General features: G+C 34.2%; 1 protein-coding gene across 1 annotated transcript; it reads right to left on the minus strand.

The window, feature by feature from the left end:
- Positions 1-444: 444 nt before the first annotated feature.
- LOC130469900 (protein FAR1-RELATED SEQUENCE 5-like) lies at positions 445-3,828 on the minus strand. Its single transcript, XM_056839420.1, has 5 exons — positions 3,723-3,828; positions 2,619-2,699; positions 1,591-2,509; positions 1,281-1,445; positions 445-958 (listed from the first exon to the last, which is right to left on the minus strand). Exons 1-5 carry the CDS (start codon positions 3,826-3,828, stop codon positions 445-447), a joined length of 1,785 nt encoding a protein of 594 aa, XP_056695398.1.
- Positions 3,829-24,109: the final 20,281 nt, after the last annotated feature.

The raw sequence follows: 24,109 nt of genomic DNA on the forward strand, positions 1-24,109 counted from the left end.
TTCGCTTTGGTGGATTTTGAATCATTGTTGGAATGACTTTTTCAGCAATCGGTTCAACAACATCCGGCAAAACTGTGTCTGTTGAAGGCTCAATGCCATCAAGTAGAGTTTCTTCTCGCACATACTTGTTTGATACATTACCATCCCCTTCAACACCACCAATATACTCCTTCACTTTGCATGACATATCCAACACACCCAAATCAATAAGCTTCCTTGCAGCCGGACAATGTTGAGCTTCATTTATAACTTTAATGCAATTTCTTATGCTTTGCATCCTCCATACTGAAGCAGAAACAACACTTACTTCATTATCTCTATCTTCTCCTTCTTCAACAATCATGTTCATAGCCTTTTTGGTCCATCTCTTCATAATGTATTGTTTGGGAATCTCTTCAACATTATGGACAATGAAAACTCGAAGAATATGAGAACAAAGAACTCCTATCTCTCCATATGACTTGCAAGTACAATCAACAACCACTCTTGCTCATTAAACATCACAACATGTCTAATAAAATCCTTTGTAGGATGCCCAACAATGTACTTAGAAACTGGAAACTCATAGGAAATGCGTTGACACCTCAAACCAATTGCTTTGATGAATCGTTGCTCAAATATCAAATATATTGCAATGGTATACACATCCCGCGCATGCAAACATAACATGTTATCCGCACATGCGTAATATCTATTTCCAGTAGAAGAATTATAATCTCCCTTGTTCTCCTTACTTCTCCATTCATCAATTACATCTAAAAAACACTTATAAAAATCACATAAACCATTCGTTTTATGCAACCTCCTAGAAATAGAATGATTTGTCGTCTCACTCCTTTGAGAAGATAAAATACCCCCAGAAAACCACTCTTTGTTATATGCAGGACACCATTTCTCTTTCAAATCATATAACCTCTCTATCCATTTGTGTGTCTTGCAATTGTAATCAGTCATAAGACTACAAAAGAACAAACGAGGAGAACAAAAGAACAATCAGAGACACAAAACGAACACCCTGAGTAAAACAAAGAACAAATGAAGACAAAAAAAGAACAATATACAGTACAATAAAACTTGAAAAGAAAGTACACACAATCACAGTTCAAGAAGTATGGACTCTATTAAACAAAGAAAAGAACATTAAAATACCAGATTAAAAGAACAAGTTTCATCAACCATGAAAAGAACACTATTTAACATTACAAAAAACATGTCGTCGAATGAAAAGAACAAAACAAAATTTTAAATACTAATCAGTCTATTAGCAAAATAATTTTTACCTATTCCAATAATGCTCGAACTCAGCAACTGTGTCAGTATATTTCAAAACATAATCAAAGCGACGTTTGAAACCTTCTTTGGCCATAACACCTTTGATGTTTACAACAGCATTTTCCCCAATGTGCCATGTACACAAACGATGCCTCGATTTTGGAAACACTTCCCTAAAAAACCATAAACCAAAAAAATAGATAAAAATATAAACTAAACAAAAAGACAAAAGAAAAAGAACATAAAAAATAGTACAAAAATACAAAAGAACAAAAGTGTTTGATGAACGAACATACAAACAACCTAAAAGAACTTTACCTTATAGCCTTGTCCATGGCAGAAGATTGATCAGTCATGATAGTCACAGGTTGCTTCCCTCCCATTGAAGTCAAAAAAGAATTAAAAAGCCAGTCAAAAGTACCTGCCTTCTCATTCAATATAAAACCCACTCCAAACATGATATTTTGAGTGTGAAGATTCATTCCAACAAAAGGCCCACAAATCATATCGTATTTATTAGTACGATAAGTTGTATCATGAATCAATAAATCACCAAAAGCTTCATAATCAGACCGCATTCTTCCATCTCTCCAAAAAAAATTGATCAACTGATTCTCTTCATTCAATTGAAAATCATAATAAAAATCATGTTCTTTAGCTTGCCTCATAGCGAACCATCTGATCAACTGATTTGAATCACAACCATCCAACTTTTTCTTCTTCTCTGCCAAAACAGCATCATACGCGTCAGGAACAGTGAACCCTAAATTCGCCTCACCACCAACTTCTTTCCTCATAGCTCTAAGAACATCAGCAAGCTTCGTGCCACTACAAGTAAAAGTAGTAAGAAAAGCCAATTGTTCCTTTGAAATGTGCCTATGTGACCTAATAAGGTGTCTCTTATTAGCAGGAACCATTGAATGGTTATGCAGACGGGAATGTTTAGAAAGAACATACACTCCAGTTTTCTTATCAACATCAAACTGAACTGAAGCCTTGCATCCAGTTCTCCTATCAATTTTTTTAAAGGATTTAGGCACAACACCATCTGGATTTTTAAACCCCTCGTATGCACAAACAAAAAACCGTTGTCGAACTATTCTAGTACCACTTCTATACTCCTTTTTACCCTTCCTAGTACCAAAACCATTCCTAAATGCATGACTGTTGTATAACTCATACGCCTCATCATCATCCTTAACTACACTTCCCTCTAATGAAACTGGTTCTTCAAAATCTGCATGACGATAAAAAAGAACACAAAGAACATCATAAGTATGATAAAGGAACAAACACAAGACGTAAACGAACATTGTGATAAACAAGTAAAAGTACAATTCATGTACCTTGGCCAACAACCACATAGGATTCTGGATCCTCATTAGCATCATTTTGTTCTGAATTATTAACTGAATTATTTAATATATCTGGAAATTTATAAAATAAAAAAAATCAGAAAAAGAAAAGAACAAAAGAACTTAAAAGAACAGTAGCCATTAAAAAGAACAATGCACAGAGTAAACGAACAATCCATGTAGACTGAAAAGAACACTAGGCATGAAAAGAACAATCAATGAAGAGTTAAAAGAACAATCAATTAGTCAATCAAAAGAACACATTAAAACTTAAAAGAACAATTTGGGCAGATATAAAAGAACAACCAATAAAGAATAAAAAACAACAGTACCTATTAGAAAAGAACAATGCATCAAGAGTAAATTACACACTCCAACTAGACTGGAAAGAACACTACGCATTAAAAGAACAATCAATAAACAGTTAAAAGAACAATCAGTTTTGTCAATCAAAAGAACACATTAAAACCTAAAAGAACAATATCGGCATAATTATCAACAATCAATTTTGTCAATCAAAAGAACAATGTAAACTCATAAAAACATAAAAGAAAAATCCGTGCAAATATAATAAAAAAACCAATAAAGAATCAAAGGAACAGTAACTATTAAAATGAACAATAAAAATAGAGTAAACGAACACAAAAAGAACACTATGACTTAAAGAACAATCAATGAAGAGTTAAAAGAACAATCAATAAAGAACAATCAGTGTTTATTTGAAAAGCTAAATATAATAAAAAGGAACGTCTCAATACGTATTCTTAACATGTTCATTTGATACTGAAAAATGTTCTTCTGAAATGATACAATGTTCTTTTCTGCAAACAGACAAAATCAACGTATCTTCCTTAAATATAATAGTTATTACAGAATCAGTTTCACCACATAAATGAAATAAATGCGAAATCAACGAAAAAACCAATTCGTAACCTTCATTATCAACAATCACCAAAATCAACAAAGAATGAGATTCAAAATTAAATTAATCAAACTAATTACAATCACAAAAAACATAAAAAGTACGATTATTATGAAATCGAAATCATAAAATCAAAGAAAAATGCAACTCGTTATTACAAATTGAAAGAATACCTTCGTAACTCTGATTTTCAGCTGAAGAATTCAGATGACAAGAAGAAGAATCATTCGAAATTGATGTTGAAACAGAGAAATCATGGAATATTTGAGAATTTTCCATCAGTTTCTCTCTCTAAAAAAAATTTATGCACAAATGTAAGCTTTCTCTCTCCTATTCACACTTTTTGAATTCAAAATTATGAAGCCCAGACATATAAAAAGGAGCGAAGAACAAAAAAAATCGCGAAAACTAAACAGGGAAGAACAGAGCACATGATGTTCTTTTGTATTGTGAGACTTGTTCTTTTTAACTGCAGAATTAATGAAAATACGCGTTTTGTTTTAAAATGTTTGCGTTTTAATCCCAGTGCACCTAGATCTAGGTGCACACGCCTGCACCATCGAAATTGCGTTTGGATACACGCTAACAGGAAGTGAATCTATGTGTAAGTATTGTCATGTCAAGTTTGCAAGAAAGTTGATCTTTATTTTATTAATTTCTTTATTAATAAAAAAATCAAGATAATTTTACAATGGCTACATTAATTTCGTAGTGACTACAATTTTTAATTTTGATCTTATATTTTGATATACGAAAACTACACCGTTTATTTATTTTTTTGACATGACTTTTAAGGAAAATTAAAAATTAATTATTCTTTTTAAACGGAATTTTTCATAGAAAAGATCTTAAACGTTAGGAGTTAGTTCTCAAAGTAGGAAAACCTATTTTATGTACAATAAAAGTAATACGGGCGGTTGTTGAGTACTTGAGTGGTTAAGAGAATATGATGAACGATGATGATAGTATTTGATTGATACTGTGGATTTGTGATGTTTGCGAATTTAATTCAGAAACTTTTGTGTAAGACCGCCTAACGGTTATATCACTTTTTTGGTATTAACTAAACTAGTGTAAAACATAACTAAAAGTAATAAAATTATAACTAATTAAATAACAAAATAGTTAAGGTATAAAGACAAATAGTTACATTTATGAGTAGAATAGTTATTATTTTTTAACAAACTTATTATTAACTAAAACTCATAAAATCTTAACTCATTGATCTCATTGATTAACTAATCAATTTCATTGTTTTACTAATTGGTTCGGTTGCATAACTAATTAGTTTCATTGCTTAACTAATTGGATTTCAAACTTAACTAATTGGTTTCCGTGGTTAACTAATTAGTTATAGTGTATACCTAATGGGTTCCAGTGCATAAAAGTGGTTTAACCGTTAGACCGTCTTTACTAAAAGTTTGTAAATCTAATAAGAGAGATATATGTGCCTTTTTTTTTTTTTGAAACGCAGTTTTTATTTTATTTTATTTTTATATGGTTAAACAAATAAACGTATAAAATTTAGGAAAAATTAACAATAATAATCCGAACTATGGATGGTATTCTAAAAATAATCTTAACTATCGATTATTCCACTATAATCCCAACTATCAACCTAGCCTTCCCAAAACAGTCTTAGATTTTTGTCGACCTCTTCAACAGGTAAAATAGATTAGGTGTCGTAATATTATTGGTCCAATAACTTTTTTTTTCTATCTAACTTCCTCCTCCTCTTCTCCGGCATGTCAACAACTGAAATCAAGACTTTGCTTGATTAATCACCAACTCACTGTTAATTGCCATCGCATGATCCTTATTATCAAAAACAACATACCTTCATGATATTAACCTTGCTTAATTTTACATAAAATCCCCTGATTTACGTCTTCTTTGTATTCTTGTTCAACAGATTTTTGTTTTTTATGAACTTGTGATGTGGGTTTTCTTCTTTTTAATAATAGTAGAACAGGAAACTATGTTAAAATGTAAAAGGAATGGGGATGGGGAAATTAAATTTGAGAAGAGTGGATTTGTATTCATATTATCCATCTTTGAATCTTTGATGAAGGATCTAATGCAAACTTCATGAACAAAACTCACGTGCAGGAGAAAGATAGGTGATTACAAAAACTCAGACAATCAAGTACCTACCGAACAATCTGGTTAGAGATAGTTCCGGTATTGAATGTGAGTTGGGATATTGTCGTGGTTTTTTATTGAGAAAGAAAAGGGGTTGAAGTGTTATGGTACGCTAAGGTGGAGGGAGAGAGACATATGAAAGGTGAATAAAATAAGGGAAGAAGTCTAGAAGAAAAAACCGGCTTCGTAGGTAAATGGTAAACTGAGATTGATTTTGGAAGGCTAGGTTGATAGTTGGGATTATAGTGGAATAATTGATAGTTGGGATTATTTTTAGAAGACCACCGATAGTTCGGATTATTATTGTTAATTTTTCCTAAAATTTATCCTTAAAACTGAAGGATTGAGATTTACTAAAATTACGGTGGCTATCATTTTATCATAGTCATTGAGAAACCTTCTAATTATATGAAAGATTTATTTTGTACGGAGTAAAATTTGTTGTATATCATATTTGATAAAAAAAAAATTCTATTAGGTTATTATATTTGATTTTTTTTCAAATTTGACACGGTAGTCGGAAACAATGACCATATTGGTTAGATTATGAAAAAAGATTGAGAATAATTATAACTAGTAAAAATAGTGTACATGTTAAAGAACATACTTCCTCTATTTCGAAATAATTGAGACACTTATGTATTTCACAACAACCAATATAAATGATTGGAATGTACTCGTAAGAAATAAGTATGGGAAAAGTGAAATGTTGTAAGAAAAGAATAATAAAAAAATTAGGTTGATTGAAGTGGTATAAAAAAAGAAGAATAAAAAATAGGTTAGGTGGAAAATTATGAGTAAAAAAATAATGGCCCTGTTTGGTGATTAGCGGTTAGCGGTTAGCTGTAGCGGATTGAATTAACAGTTTTGACTAGCTGATTGAATTAGCAGTTTTGACTAGCGGATTGTATTAGCAGTTTGCGTAAAAGTGTTTGGTAAATAGCTGTTACCTGTTAGCTGTTTGAATATGTAAAATGATAAATAAGGACATGATTCATATTGAATTGTTTAACTTAAAAGTACAAATTGTTAATATGATAGATATACATGTAATAATATATTTTTCTACGGAGTACATGTTTGTGCAAATAAATAAATAAATAATATTCTCTTACTAATATCTAAAATAAAATTGTGAGATGAACTTTATAGTTTGTATATTAATTTTTTATTGAAGTTCATTTATGAATTAATCTAAAAAACATTAAAAAAAATTTAAAAATAGCAGAAAAAACAGAAAATTTTAAAATAAATCAGAAAAATTACACCAATGAGGCAGGGGAGGAGGGAAATTAAGAGGAAAAACTAAAAAAAAAAGAAGTGGCGCAGGGGAGTAGAAAAAAAAATATCAGATAACATAGAAAAAACAAGACAGAAAAAAATATACACAGAAAAACAAGCTAGAAAATAAAAATTAAAAAAAAAAAAAAAACAGAAATTTCCCCCAAAATTGGCACGGGTAGGGGAATTAAAAAAGAGAGCAAAAATTAATCAAGAAAAATAAATCAGATAACAAAAAAAAGAGTAAAAGGAGGAGATAAAAGGGGAGAAAAACAAAAAACATAGAAAATCATGAAAAAAATAAACCGCAGGAGGTAGAAGGAGAAAAAAAAATCAAGAAGATCTTCTAAAAAAAAAAAATAGTGCACAGGAGGTAGAAAAAAAACGTAGAGGTAAGGGGAAAAAACAGAAAAAATATCATCTAAAAACAAGAAAAAAAATGCAGAAATAATTTACAAAAAATTCAAGATAAATAGAAAAGGGCAGTAAATAACAAGAAAAAAATTGGGAAAGAAAAAAAATTACAAGGAAGGAAGGATTCTGAATCTACTATGAAGGTGAAAGTTTGAGAGAGTTAATTTTGAGAGACCTTCATTTTGAACAGTTGGTGAAAGAGAATCAATTAATGGAATGTAGTAGAATGAATTAAAGAAATGCAGTAGGTTGTTGAGGAAAATATTGAAAATCCACATTAAAATCTGAATCCTCTATTAAAAAACGCTGTTATGAGCTACTTTTTTTATTTCGCGGTTTGAGGAGAATAAGCTATTCCAATCCTCTAACAACCAAACACCCCAATTAGAGGTTTTGAAAGGTCAAACCTCTAAATTGCTCCAATCCTCTAATTTTCTACCAAACCTCTAACAACCAAACACCACCAATATAAAAGTAGATTGAGTGGAAAGTTGTAAGTAAAGTGGAAAAAAGAGTAGTGTGAATCTATTAAATATGATGAGTTATATACCAAAATTAGAATAAATCACATTGTCCCTATTATTTTGAAACATCAATTTTAAAGAAACTGTCCAATTATTTCGAAACGGGTAACAGGGTTGAAGAAAGAAAAGTTGTTAAGACCCTCTTTTACCCAGAAAGTAATTATGCAATTGGATACAATACCAAGCATATTGGTGAAAAGTGAAACATTATGTGATAGAGCTTGTGTATTTTCAACCCTAAGATGTCATGATCGACATCAAGAAGAATATATATAGTTATGGTATAGGGATTATAGCTAGGTCCCTAAGATATAATTTCCAATAAAAGGCCTAATTTACCACCTACACTTTTAAAATGTCATTTTTTCCCATACTACAGTAATATCTATACTCATATATTGAAAAGGGTTTTTTACAAAGTATATGTTGAAGGAATTATGTCCTTAGACATTTCCGGCAATTACTAAATATAAATAGGAATTAATTATGAGGATAATAAGTTAATTATTTTAGTAATCATATTTGCTTGCTAGAGAATAAATGTGATTAGCAGGACAATATTGATTGGACCTACAACTAAAATATATTAATCCTATAAGGTCACACATATAAGCATTAATTGGAATGGGCCCAAAAGGCCCGATGGCAACCGGTCTGTTAAGGGAAGAATGTTGGGCTTTAGTTTTGTGTTAACCTAAAACTCTCACATTATAATAGTTATAATGTCAGGGATTTAGAAACGACGTTCATTCAATATATCTCGCAAAAAGGAAAACACAAAAACCCTAATTCTTATTTCTCTGAAACGACGTTCTTCCCAAACAAAGCAAGAGATTGATCGTGATCGTTCTCTTCCGTACTAGCATACGTGGGATTCAATTGGTGCTTGTGGACTAAGTAGAGGAGCAACAAGTGGGGCTCTAAGATCTTCGAAGCTTGCATACGAACGGGAGAACACGCTACAAAGGTGATTGTTCTTTTGACTTAATCTGATCTATACTATTGTTATGCATGAGATCCTGTGATAGATGTTAGGAAATTGTTTCCTGAAATTCCGCTTTATGCATCTATATGTTCCTACAGTGGTATCAGTTTTAGCCTCTTGCATAATATTTTATGATCATGATTGTATGCAACATTATTATTTTGATTCAATTAAGGGAAGATTTATTTATGGCTTGAATTTGCAAAATTAATATATGATATTAATTGATTGGAATCATTAAATCGTGATTTAATTAATTTTTGCTCAAATTAAATTTATAAAATTCCGAAATTTTTATCACAGGGTCGAAATTAACAGTTAATATCACATAAAAAATTTCGGATTTTTTAAAATAAAATTCGTCAGATTTTAAATTATTTATTGGTTAATAAGATTAATCATGGAAATAATTTGTTAACAATTAAAGATTTGATTTTTAATTTGTTAAATAAATCTACTTATTATCCCCTAAATTTTATACAATAGCCGAAATTTTTTGGTAATTTTTTAACTATTTTTCGGAATTTTTGTATATTAATCATTGAATTTGGTTAATTTTTATGTTTAATTCGATTAATCATAAAATTTAAGGATAACAATTAAATTTTTTGATTTTGTTTGTTAAGAAAATTCAATAGAACCTCCTAATAATTTAATTCGAATTTTTCGGATTATAATTGTTATTTTTTTGAATTATTTGAATAAAATGAGATAATTATGCCCTAAATTTGAATTCTTGTTAGATTTAATTTGAATAAAGATTCTAATTAAAATCTAACTTTAAACAAACCTAAAATTTAGTTTTAATTTTGTTAATTTATTCAAATTTTCTGACATAATTTTCGGATTATCACCCCTAATTAAATTGTTAATCTTTAAACAAAGTTGGATAAAGATTAATTAAATTTGGGTAATTGTTGCACAAATTTAAAGATTTACCCACCATGGCTGGGTGGCCCCACCTGCGACGGTGGAGCCACGGTGGAGGGTTGCTAAAGGCGACGGTCAGGCAGCGGCGACCTGCTGCAGAACAACACCGCGCACGTTCGACGTGCGGTGGTTGTTGTCCAGGTTCCGGGCCACGCTGCTGGACTTCTGCTGCCGGCGTTTTTCGGGTGGCTGGTCTGACCAGCGCGACAAGGGTCTTCAGGCGCGTTATTCCGGCGGTAATTTGGTGCTGCCCGGCGCCGTCCCCAGGTGGTGGCGTTAGGGTGTTGGGTTAAGTCGGGCTTTTGTGAGGTAAATCGCAGCAGGTTATCATTAAATAAATAAAATATATATATATATATATATATATATATATATATATATATATATATATATATATATATATATATATATATATATATATATATATATATATATATATATGGAAATTAAAATCAGATTCCCTAGTTAGTTTGACTATTTGACTATTTTGACTATTCTAGCCATATTTAAATAGTAATTGAAATAAAATAATAAAGTTTCCTAAGTAATGTTAAACTTAAATTGTTTAAGTTTTTATAATTATTTTGGAAATATTATTTGCCTATTAACAGTTAATAAGTAAATAATTTGTGTTTAATATAGTTTGATATTATATGCGTGTATGGAATATATATGATATTTTGTTACAGGCAAGTGACTAGTATGGCCCAAAATAGGATAGAAAATACGATCTGCGTATCGTTTTGTATTCTTGTAAGTTTTGAAATACGATCTGCGAATCGTTCTATATTATTGTAATTTAATTTAAAAGTTTAAATTAGATTATAAAGTTCGTATTATGAGCTCGATGGAGTAACAAGGTTCAATCCGAAATTCAAGGATGGAGATCCAAGAAAGATGAACAGGAACCCAAGAAGATTTGAGCTTATTTTTTAGGGGCCATACTAGGATCACATTTATTTTTATGCATTTTATATTGCCTTAAAATTCTTATTGAGTTTATGTATGTAGTTATTTAAAGCAATGTGTTCACTTTTAATTAAGCAACATAGTAAACTTAGGTCCCAAATAATATTGAGTTTATGTGCTTTTCCATACAACACCTATAAAGCCTTAGATCATGAGTAATAGGTTCTGCCAAAGCAGGGTGTTGCTTATAATTCCGGGGATAGTAGGGTAGGTTTTTGAAACTTACATGTTAATGTTTGGTTTAACTCAACAAAACCATCAAAAGACAAAGTTTTGGGTTTTGAGGCTAAGAGATAGGAAAATACAAAGAGTTGTTAACCTGTCTACCAAGAGTTATAATCAGTTATAATTAGTAAAATGTTTACTTACCTCGAATACTATAAATTAAAGTAGCAGGGCCAAAGTCCGTTTGATTGTAGTGGGAGGGGATCTTGGTTAATTTTTTATTCAATGGGGACTTCTAATTTTGAATAAAGGGTAGTAGTGAATTGAATTTGTTTAATTGCTACTTTTGATAAACATTATATTGAATCTTGCTTTACCTTTTATTGTAGTTATCATGTCTGGTGTAAACAACAACTCTACTTTTAACTTGCGCCCTCTAATTCAAAAAGACAAACTGAATGCTACCAACTTCCTACAATGGAAAATGGCTGTGAGAATTGTTCTCAGAGAGGAAGGAAAAGAAAGTGTTCTTGACAATCCTCTCCCTGAACCCCTGCCAGAAAATGCTACTGCAGCTCAAAGGCGAGCTAGACAAACTCTAGAGGATAACTTCCTGCAAGTAACATGCTTGATGCTTGCTTGCATGGAACCAGAGTATCAAAAACGTTTTGATGGTCTGGATGCATACAACATAATCCAGCAACTGAAAACTTTGTTTCAGAAAAATGCTAGATTGGAGAGATTTGAAGCAAACTACAAACTTCTAGATTCCAAGTTGGAAGAGGGGAGGCCCGTTGGTCCGCATGTGTTCGATTTGATTGGACATTTTCATACCATGGAGAAATTGGGCTTCCCTTATCCTAAGGACCTGGCAACTGACATAGTCATCAGATCCTTGCCTGAAGATTTTCATAACTTTAAGTTAAACTTCTACATGCAAGGAGGGGAGGCTACCCTGCAAGAGTTGCATGGTTCACTAACTCAGGCTGAGAGAAACTTACCAAGTAAACCTAAACATAAGGATGTTCTAATGGTTAGTAAAGGTAAGCAGTTCAAGAAGAAAGGGGCTCCCATGAAGAAGAACAAGGGCAAGGTAGTTGCCAATGAGAACTCTTCAACCAAGCCAAAGGCCACTCCAAAGGCTAAGGTAGCTGCTCAACATGAGTGCTACCACTGCCACAAGATTGGTCATTGGAAGAGGAACTGCCCCAAGTATCTGGAGGAAAAGAAGACTGGTGCTTCAATTTCAGGTATCTATGTCATAGAAGTTAATTTAGCTACAACTGCTTCTTGGGTATTTGATACCGCTTGTGGATCTCACATTATTGGTAATGTGCAGGGACTAAAAAGAAGTAGGAGCTTGAGCAAAGGCGAAGTGGATCTCCGAGTAGGCAATGGAGCAAGAGTTGCTGCTTTAGCTGTAGGAGATTATAGTTTACGCTTGCCTTCTGGTTTAATATTAGAACTTTATAATTGTTATTACGTTCCAGTTATTACCAAGAACATAATTTCTATTCCGATTTTGGATTCGAAAGGTTTTTCATTTCAAATTATGGATAATTGTTGTTCAGCATATTTGAATGGTATGTTCTATGTCTCTGCTAAATTATCAAATGGTTTGTATGTACTAGACTTAAAAAACCATATCTAACACATAGAAAACAAGAAACACAAACCAAATGATTTGAACCCTACTTACCTATGGCATTGTCGATTAGGCCACATAAGCTCAAAGCGCATAGAGAAACTTCATAAGGATGGAATTCTCAAATCATTTGATTTTGAATCATTTGAAGTATGTGAGTTTTGCTTAATGGGGAAAATGACAAAGTCTCCTTTCACAGGCTCAAGTGAAAGGGCCAATGATCTTTTAGCCCTCATACATACTGATGTGTGCGGACCTATGAGTACTTTGGCTAGGGGAGGGTACGGGTATTTCATTACTTTTACTGATGATGTGAGCAGATTTGGATATGTTTACCTCATGCGGCATAAGTCGGAATCCTTTGAAAAGTTCAAGGAATTCCAAAATGAAGTACAAAACCAACTTGGAAAGAAAATTAAAGCATTGCGATCCGATCGTGGTGGTGAATATTTATCTCAAGAGTTTGGTGATCATTTGAAAGATTGTGGAATACTTTCGCAATTGACTCCACCAGGGACACCACAATTGAATGGGGTTTCCGAAAGAAGGAACTGAACTCTATTAGATATGGTTTGGTCCATGATGAGTCTTGCTAACCTTCCTGTCTCATTTTGGGGATTTGCGCTTGAAACATCGGCATTCACACTCAACAGAGCTCCGTCCAAAGCAGTAGAAAAGACGCCATATGAGATGTGGACTAGAAAAGATCCAAAATTGTCTTTTCTAAGGACATGGGGTTGTGAAGTTTATGTAAAACGTTTACTTTCTGATAAGCTTTCACCCAAGTCCGATAAGTGTCTTTTTGTGGGTTACCCAAAACAGACTAAGGGATACTACTTCTACAACCAAAGCGAAAACAAAGTGTTTGTTGCTCGCGATGGTGTCTTTCTGGAAAAGGAGTTTATTTCCAGAAAAACAAGTGGGAGTAATGTATAGCTCGAAGAAATTCGAGATGAGCAACAAATGGATGAGGTTCACACCTCGTCAGAGACGACCCAGCATGAAAATGCTCAGGAGGCGGTGCATTCCATTCATGCGCCTTCTACCGTCCCACTTGGAGATAATCCATGCGAAGTCCCTCAACCTAATGAGGTGGAAACTTCTCCTGTTGTTCCCCAACGTAGGTCTAGTAGGACCGTCATTCCGTCAAAGAGATATATTGATTTCCTTTTGACTGAAAGTTCTGAAATAGAGATTTTAGAACATGAGGAACCTACTAGCTACACAAATGCTTTGACGAGTCAAGACTCCTAGAAATGGCTTGAAGCCATGAGATCCGAAATGGATTCGATGTTTGAAAATCAAGTATGGGACTTGGTTGCTTTGCCTGATGGGGTTAAACCCATAGGTTGCAAATGGATTTTCAAACTGAAAAAGGACAAAGATGGAAACATTGATGTCTTTAAGGCAAGACTAGTGGAAAAAGGTTTTAGACAAATTCATGGTATCGACTATGATGAAACCTTCTCACCAGTAGCCATGCTGAAATCCATCAGGATAATTCTTGCGATTGCTGCCTTTCATGACTATGAGATCTGGCAGATGGACGTCAAAACCGCTTTCTTGAATGGGTTCTTAACAGAGGATGTGTACATGACACAACCACAAGGTTTTGAAGATCCAAACATTCCAAGAAAAGTTTGCAAGCTTAAGAAGTCCATTTATGGGCTTAAGCAAGCATCCCGGAGTTGGAACCTCAGATTTGATGAGGCGGTCAAATCTTTTGGCTTCCTTAGAAATGAAGAGGAATCTTGTATATACAAGAAGTTTAGTGGGAGTAGTATTTCTTTCCTGGTCTTTTATGTGGATGACATACTTCTCATAGGAAACGACAAGACCATGCTTGAGTCAGTCAAGGAATGGCTTAAAAGTTGTTTTTCCATGAAAGACCTAGGAGAAGCTGAGTACATCTTGAGAATAAGGATCCATAGAGATAGATCCAAAAGGCTGATTGGACTTAGCCAAGAGACTTATATTGATAAGGTTCTTGCAAGATTCAAGCTGGAAAACTCCAAAAGAGGTTTCATTCCCATGCAACATGGCATTTCACTTGGCAAGACTCAGTGTCCTTCGACACCTGATGAGGTCAAGCGCATGAGTAATGTCCCTTATGCTTATGCAGTAGGGTCCATTATGTATGCCATGGTATGCACTCGACTGGATGTTGCATATGCTTTGAGGATGTGCAGCAGATACCAGTCAAACCCAGGAGAGGCGCACTGGATGGCAGCAAAGAATATCCTTAAGTACTTAAGAAGGACTAAGGATAATTTCTTGGTCTATGGTGGAGATAATGAGTTGGTTGCCACTGGATACACCGATGCAAGCTTCCAAAGTGACAAAGATGATTTCCGATCACAATCTGGTTTCATATTTTGTCTAAATGGAGGGGCTGTGAGCTGGAAGAGTTCTAAGCAGAGTACCATCGCAGATTCTATAACAGAGGCTGAGTATATTGCAGCAAGTGATGCAGCAAAAGAAGCAGTTTGGATCAAAAAGTTCATTAGTGAACTTGGTGTAGTTCCTAGCATTGAAAATGGCATTGAGTTATATTGTGACAACAATGGTGCCATTTCTCAGTCCAAGGAACCCAGATCGCACCAAAAATCCAAACATGTGCTCAGGAGATTCCATCTTATTCGAGAGATCGTTGAAAGTGTTAGGTTATGATACATATGACAATTCATAAATCATGCGGAAAAACCATAAAGCCAGGAAAGCATATTATTTACACATAATCATTTAGCATAGTTTAGATGCATACACTTTGTTGCGTGCCTTCCCTAGCTGCGCCCGAACCGAACAAGAACAAGTCTTTAGGACTCCAAGTGTCGTCCCTCCGTAGATAGTCCACAGCACGTCCGGATCCGCCTTAAGCTTGACCAATTAGGATCGCCCTTAAGGTACTTAGAATTTTCGGCTATTGTAGGCAATTGTATGACTGAATTTTTTCTCTCAGAAATCACTTTGAATACTTGAATCGTATGTACAAATAATGACCCTAGGCCCTTATTTATAGAGGTATGGAAAAGGAATTGTAATCCTACTAGGATGTGGATTTGTTAATTAGAACTTTATTAGGACTCTAAATAACAAAGCAAATCTAATAGGATTAGGATTTTAATATTCGCATGAATCCTAATAGGATTAGGATTTCCCGCACACGCATCGTACAAGCCGTGCACCCGCGCAGGCCTTGCGGCCCACGACAAGCGCACAGCCAATGTGCGGTGCTGCGCGCGCGCGCGCCCTTGGCTGGGCCTGGTCGAGGCGTGCGTTGTTGCGTGCGGCTCGCTGGGCAATGGCCTGGCTTCGTGCTGGGCCTTCGTCTTGCGGGCCTCGTCCGATGCTAATTCGTACGATACGCTTCCGATTAAATTCCCGATTCCGGAATTCATTTCCGATACGAACAACATTTAATATTTCCGATTCCGGAATTAATTTCCGTTTCGAACAAATATTTAATATTTCCGTTTCCGGAATTATTTTCCGATTCCGATAATATTTCCGATTCTGACAATATTTCCGTTTCCGGCAATATTTCCGATTCCGGCAATATTTCCATTTCCGATAATATTTTCCGATACGTACCATGTTTCCGTTTCCGGCAACATCTACGACTTGGATAATATTTATATTTCCGATACGATCCATATTTCCGTTTCCGGCAATATCATCGTTTCCGGAGTATTCATTTCTTGCCTGTGACGATCTCAGCTCCCACTGAAACCAAGATCCGTCGATTCCGAATATCCATAGATGGAGTATTTAATGCCATTAAATACTTGATCCGTTTACGTACTATTTGTGTGACCCTACGGGTTCAGTCAAGAGTAAGCTGTGGATTAATATCATTAATTCCACTTGAACTGAAGCGGCCTCTAGCTAGGCATTCAGCTCACTTGATCTCACTGAATTATTAACTTGTTAATTAATACTGAACCGCATTTATTAGACTTAACATAGAATGCATACTTGGACCAAGGGCATTATTTCCTTCAGTCTCCCACTTGTCCTTAGGGACAAGTGTGCATTTCCTAATTCCTTTGTCGCTCGATGCTTGCTCTTGAACATAAGGTAAGAGTTGTCATCCTTATTATGTCCAGAGGTGTTTCTCGATTTCAGAGTTCAACTGATCAAATAAACAGATAATCATAGCCTATGATTCATCCGAGCACGGCCATGCATTTCACAGTTTCTAGCTCTCCGAGTGGCCTTGTACAACTTTTAAGCATCTCATCCCGATTTATGGGAGGACAATCCCAATCTTGCGATCTTGAGATTAGACTTCGTTTGATAGGTGATTACCTGAGCGTTGCCTTTATAGCCTCCTTTTACGGTGCGACGGTTGGTCAACGTCAAAGCAACCAGTTCTCAAACAAGTAATCTCAAATCACTCAGGTATTGAGGATTTAGTGTCTAATAATTTTAATGAAATTTACTTATGACAGATTTTCATCTCTTACAGTAAAGTTTCATAGGTCTGTCCGATACTAGTCTTCCCAAAGTAAGTATCTATGCAAATGATTATGACATTGCCATGTCCACATAGTTCAAGAAGCAGAACTACTAGTCATCTTGCATTCTAGTCGTTTAACGTTTTCTATGCGTCCAATTTTATAGAAAACTCCGACCAGGGACCATTTTCAACTTTTGACATTCAAGTTCACTTGATAGACATTTCTTAGTCACAGGACTGGTCCTGACAGTCTATCTTGAATATTTCGTCAAATTGAAGGGACTCATCATTTAATACTAAACCAAGATTAAATGGAATATGAAAATACATTTCATATATGATAAATGTTCAACCCCAATGTTTTACAACCATGGGCCTCAAACCCATCTTTAAAACAGTTCATGGAATTCAAAGCTATGCTTGATTTCCAGTGCTACAACGTGAGTGTTGCTTCTCACTTGTTGCATAGGTTTAGTTATCACGCTTTGCCAATCTTAACATCCTTTTCATCGAATGTTCTTCGAGATATGATGATAAGAACTTTTGAGTATGTTTATTTTGTGATCTAGTCTTTCTTGCTACATTAGTGGTACTACGCATTTTGCAATGAAGAACCATTAAGTCAACAGACATGTGATCTTCCCAAGTTCAATGAAGAACTCATTAATATAAACAACTCTGTTTTATTGCTTCTTAGGCAATAAGTACTTTTACTTCAACTGTTTAGGTTGCTAGTGATGCTTTGTTTGGATTTACTTATCCAAGCAGTTCACAGATATGTGGAAGATTTTCCAGCTGTATCTTTGGAACATAGAAATTAATATTTTAATTTCCCACGCAACAACTCATGGTCTCCAACCCATGTTGCCATTTCAAAACACGATGCTCTATAGCTCGTCCTTATCAATGGTTAACTCCAAGGGAATCTTGCTTGATCCTTTGCCAGTGTTTATGCGTGTAGCATCAATATTTAGCATATATTTATTTCCTTGAATCAAGAACTATTCCTATGTACCTTTTCAAGTACCATAAGTATTCTTGATCTCAATCTAGTTGATCTTCACTTAGATCAATAGAGATTGGTATATGTTCGTCATTCCTAAAGTCATACGATACGTTTTTGGCGATCCTCATATTATATCATACATGATAAATTCTTTTGCAGAATAATTCCCAATTGAATTCTATTCATGTAACTTTAGCTCATTCAATTTCAGTAGATAGTGAATCCAGCTAAATTCTTTGACATATAATATAGGTTAATAATCTCACTTAGATCCTTTGATGTTTAACTTAGTAAATGCTTATACATAGTTCAAACATTCTTTACTTAGATTTATTCACATGGGTCGAATATCTCCAATGGAGTCTTTCGTGTTTGATTTAGTAAATGCCATTACTTAATCCAAAACATTAATATAAGATCTTTGTAAATAGATCTTAATACCCAGTATGTACTAAGTTTCGCCTTGGTCCATCATTGATGAATAATTTCAAATCTAAGTCATTAGCATTTGAATGTTATTTTACAATAGAGAGATATGTGTGTGATACACACAGGACCAGTTAAGTTTTTATGTACTCCCACTAAACTTCTTATATATCTATAAGAATCATGTACATTTCATGAAACTAAAATACTTATTAGCTTCACTAAAATACATTTCTAATTCCCAATTGCTTGCTTAAATCTGTACTTAGATTTCATAAGCTAGCTTTCTTTTTCAAGCATTTATTTGGATCCACAAATCCTATGACATACCATGTACATAGTTTATTCCAACATTTTATTGAGGAATTGTTTTGTCATCCAATTGCCATATGTACCAATATGCGATCATTGCTTGATTTATAGACTTGAGCATTACGATTATGCATGAGGTTTCAACACAATCCACGCCGTGAATTTGCTTGTAACCTTTAGCAACTAATCTAGCTTTGTGTGTGAACATAATTTCATGTTTGATGGTTTTTATCCTTAAAACAAACTTGCAACCAATAGGTGTGAAACTATTCTTGCAAATCAACAAAATTTCAATTTTGTCATCTAAACATTGAGTATGTTTTATGGCCTCTAACCATTTAAAACATCTGAGTCTATATATGGCCTCTAACCATTTTAGGGAATCTGGGTTTCGTCATAGCTTTCTCACAGGTTATAAACTCATTAATCTATATGATAATAGTTTGACTGCAAGTTGTAGGTTTCTTCACTATCTAATAGAAGAATCGCATAGCTTTAGTGAACTGAACTCCATGTTTCTTCACTATCCAATAGAAGAATATCATAGTTCCAGTGACTTGAACTCTATGCCTACTTTGGGTATAGAACATCAAACAAATAGAATATCAATAGCCACTTGAAAGTCCTTTGAATATTCTGTTCTCCTTGAAGCACTTGTAAAGTCTTCTAAGAGATGTCTATTCTTTAAAAGCCACTTCTAAAGTCCTTAAAGAATACGTGTTCGGATTTTCTAAAGAACTTCGAAAAGCCTCCAGATTGTCCGTTTATGTTTGTTGTTCGCCTCGAAGACTTTCGAGGTCTATTTTCTCCCACTTGTCATTTTGGAAACGAATCTCCAAAAGGACATTATTTCGAGCAAACAAACATTATGTTCTCAAAAATTCGTGGTAGAAACAATACCCTTGTGTCTCAATTGAATAAATCACAATGAAACATATATCTATACTTGGGGCCTTAGTTTGTTGAATAACAAACACTAATCTCCCACTGAGTTTAGGAACTCTTTAGATATATTATGAAAAGATATTTTGAAATTACTTTTCAATAGCTTTGACGAATTTGGTTTAGTTTGGTGGTAGTTGAGCATTTTGTTTTAGAAATTATAGGAAAAGTCTTTATGATCCATCATTGATCGAATCAAGTACTAATTGACTTCGATTATTCCAACTAAGATATGCCATATCTTAGGGACCTAGATTGTGAAATTACAACACACAATCATTGATGATCATATTTGGTCTCAAGTAATCATTAACATGATCTAACCTAGATCTTTATGATTTCTTGCCAAGTGGATTTTATACTTCTGAATCTTTGAACTAGCCAAACAGATTCAACTTATATCACATTTGAGTAAATAAACCTATATTTACTCAAATCCATGTGAAATAATAAAGTCATAAAATCTTTCTTTAGCTTTGAACTCTATTGTCTAGGCGTTCTAACAATAGTTCAAATCTATTGTTACTTTCAACAAGTAAGACTAGTTGTCTTAAATTGATCTAGAAATCAGTCCATCGAAATAGAGCTTTTGAATGTTAACTTGTTGATATGGTCTAAGCAACAATGCCAAAGATTAGTGGAACTCAAATCAAGGGGTTGATTTGAACCTAGTAAAGTATTTATTGTTAAAGAGTTGTTTGTTTTAATCAAGCATATTGACTCAACCCATAATTGTCCATTTCATTCAAATAAACAAACAAACATTGTTTTTGTTTTTCTTGAATGTGAGTCTTTCTGTGTTTGAAAACAGAAATTTAGGTATGCTGATTATGGAACAAAATAGCCATTAAGTTCCAGCCTTTGAAAGGACGTAAAACAAACTAGATGACCCTACAACTAATGTAGCATTGCCATGCTTCATTTCCCATTTGTAGGCCATTAGTGTAGCCTAGCTTCCATTGTTTGAGTTATTACCGAAGTAAGAACCTCAAGCGGTATATGATATCAAGGAAGTTTGATTGCTAGGTCACTTCTCTTTAAACATAAACTTATAGGTAGAACCGGAATCGTAAATTCCTTTCATTTGTTCCTTTGTTTTCCTATTTCTTGTACCCTTTCTTATAGTCTTAAGAATTGAATTCTCTAGTGTTGACTTTTATACTTTGTTAGACATGCCCAATGTCATTTTATCAAAGTTCTTACCATTTATGTTGAATATTCTGTTTCAACTAGATCGATGATCTTACCAAAAGCTTCTAAAGTTCTCTAAGCATCGATCTATTCGAATGTCTAAGAACTAGACTCATTCGAGAATTAAATGGAAAAAGGATTTTAGGTTGTTAACCATTGGTAAAGCTGATTGTTAAACTCAATGCTTTATGATCTCAAAACTACATTGTATTTTGATTTCACAAGCACCAATCGGTTTGCCATTCGACTTTGATACTCGAAAACAACCATAAAAGTCGATATAAGAAACGTACATTTTAAATTGCTCACTTTCTCTCATTTCCGTGAATCGTTCTTTGGATTCATTACCAATCGAGGAAATTTACTGTTACCTTTCTAAAAGGATTTACTGCAGTGCAAGATATTTAATTATAAACAATAATTAAAACATTCATTGAAGCATGCAAAGTCTAAACATTTATCATGAATAATAACTTGAAAATGAAAGCAATCATGCAATTTAAACAAGTCATTAGCATTTTATTCGAATTATGTGTTCCGGCAGGTGTGAATAAAATGATTCCAAGATCCTAAAATCATTGAAGAATTAAGCACAGTTTGTCGACTTAATTCTAAAACATCTTAGGTAAGCAAAAACCTTTTGCTAATAGTCTAGAAACTATTCTTGGTTGATAGGCATGTCTAAGAACTTATTAGGTAAACCTATCGATTTTGCCACGACATAAAAGGACTCCTTACTTATATCGTTGAGTTTCACCAAAACTAACATGTACTCACAATTATTTGTGTACCTTGCCCCTTTAGGACCAATAAGTAACACCTCGCCGAGCGAAAACTATTACTAGATTGATGTAAAGGATATCCAAGCAAGTGTATATTTTGGCATGGCACCTTTTAACTCAATTTTTAAGTTTGGAACTTAAGGCTCTTACTATGTTGGTTAGATTTTAAGTGAACTAAAATCCTTAATCATGCAACATAATCAAGCCGCAATCTCATGCATAATTAAGACATATTTAAAGCAATAAATAACTTAAAGCATGCATAAGATAAATGTGATCTAGTATGGCCCGACTTCATCTTGAAGCTTCAACTTCAAAGTCCGTCTCGAAAATCTCCGTGGGAGGCACCATTTTCTTCAAATAGGATAAGCTATAATTAAACTAATTACAACTTATTTGATGGTACGCAGACCATATTTGAATTGAAAAACAATTTTGGTACTTTAGACCAATTACATTCAAATTAATGGTACGCAGACCATATTTTCTATCCTATTTGGGCCATACTAGTCACTTCATAACCTGCATAACAGTACATATACAATATATACCATTCACCCATTCATTATCATGAATGGCCCACATAGCTGGTTAGTAAAACACATTATGCATCACATAAACATTTGCAGCAATTAATCAAGGGCACCAATAATCTACAAATTATTCAGTCCTTATTAATTCTAATCAAGTTGTTTTAACCTTAAGGATTTTTAGACCTAATCAAGAGTATATGATTAAAAAGGGCTCCCACTTAAACCAATAAATTCATATGCTTTACTAATTTTAAACATAAAAATGTATTTCTAGTCTAACCGGAAACATACAAATTTAATTAAAATTTAAAGCTCATATAAATTTATAATTGAATCCACAAATTTAATTTAATTTCAGTTGTATTTAAATTAATTCATGATTTTAATTTTAGTAAAATAATTAGAATAAATTTTTTTTATTATAATTACAATATTCAAAATTAAAATCCAAGAAAATAATTTAAATTATTAATTTTAAAATTAATTAAAATTACGAAAACTGAAAATTTCAAATTAAAATTCTAAAACGATCTAATCGTAGCGCAACAACCCCACGCAATGCACGCCCATGGGCCACACGCACACAGCCATCGCTGGCCATGTGCGCGCAGCCCATGCGCTGCGTCGCATCGCTGCTGCTTACCATCGCAAGGCATCAATCGAACACGCGAGCCAGTGCTCGCTGCGCGCGCCAGCGCTCGATGCACGCGAGCCATCGCTCGCTGCACGCCCCAGCGCTCGATTCATGCGAGCCATCGCTCGCTGCGCTCGCTTGCCAGCGCTCGATCCATGCGAGCCATCGCTCGCTGCGCGCCTGCCTTTCCCGCACGCGAGCTTGCGCTCATCGCACGAGGCAGCAGTATGCGAGCTGGCGCTCGCTGCGCGCGAGCCATCGACGCTGTGCGTAGCGCTCGTGGCACGCGAGCTTGCGCTCGCTGCGCGCGAGGCTTCGCACGCTTGCGCGAGGCAGTGCGCGCTGTGGCGCAGCTCGCTTGCTGCCCACACGCGACTGCTCGTGCCTTGCTCTCGCCCTTGCCCATGCGCCCATTGCACACAGCCCACGACACAAGGCAGGGCTGCTGCCTTGTGCTCGTGCACCATGCCCTTGCTCGCTGCATTCGTACCGCATGGGCGACGAGCTCCCTTGCTCGTCGTCGCATGCCCGCACTATACAACACCCCTTAAGGGTAACACGTAGCGTCCATTGCTTTGTGCGTGCAAGTTATATGAGCGAGTCGCATAAAAATTAAAAATTTATATTCAAAATTAATGACAAATTAATAAATAATAATAATTTCATAATTTTAGGGCGAAAAAATCGAAAATTTATTATTTAATTGATTTCCGATTAACATGGATTCAAGTCTAGGTCATAAAAATTTAAAATTTAACATAAATTTACAATTTTTATGGTGGTTTTTAATCATAGGTATCTAATTAAATTATAACTAATTATGAAAATCAAATTAATTCTAAATTATTTCAATTTTCAACAAATTAATCATAATTACAAATTAGATTGCATAATTAACAAGGCTAGGCATTCAAACTTGTTAAACATATACAGTAGGTCAATCAAAAATTCAAGATTTATCAACAAGAATCGCAAATATTTAATTTAACATCTTAAATTTACGAAATTTTGCATTCGAAAAACTAAAACCTCCGAAAAGTCATAGTTAGGCTTCGAATTTGAAAATTCTGGGTTGGGCCGAAAAATATTAGTTTTGTCAAAATTTTAGAATGCCTTTTACATGCGGAATTGACACAAAAATCACTCGATTTGGATGAGTAACGAAAAAACTGCCGAAAAACTGCGTACGTATAATTAAATAAACGCAATTTGCAATTAAT

The sequence above is a fragment of the Spinacia oleracea genome, chromosome 3, assembly GCF_020520425.1.
Source record: "Spinacia oleracea cultivar Varoflay chromosome 3, BTI_SOV_V1, whole genome shotgun sequence".
NCBI lineage: Eukaryota > Viridiplantae > Streptophyta > Magnoliopsida > Caryophyllales > Amaranthaceae > Spinacia > Spinacia oleracea.

Coding starts and splice junctions, on each gene's coding strand:
- LOC130469900 (XM_056839420.1), bottom strand. CDS start 3,828: ATGGAAAATTCTCAAATATTCCATGATTTCTCTGTTTCAACATCAATT. Junction 1,446..1,590: donor GCCATGGACAAGGCTATAAG/GTAAAGTTCTTT, acceptor ATGGTTTTTTAG/GGAAGTGTTTCCAAAATCGA. Junction 959..1,280: donor TTCGAGCATTATTGGAATAG/GTAAAAATTATT, acceptor GTTCTTTTGTAG/TCTTATGACTGATTACAATT.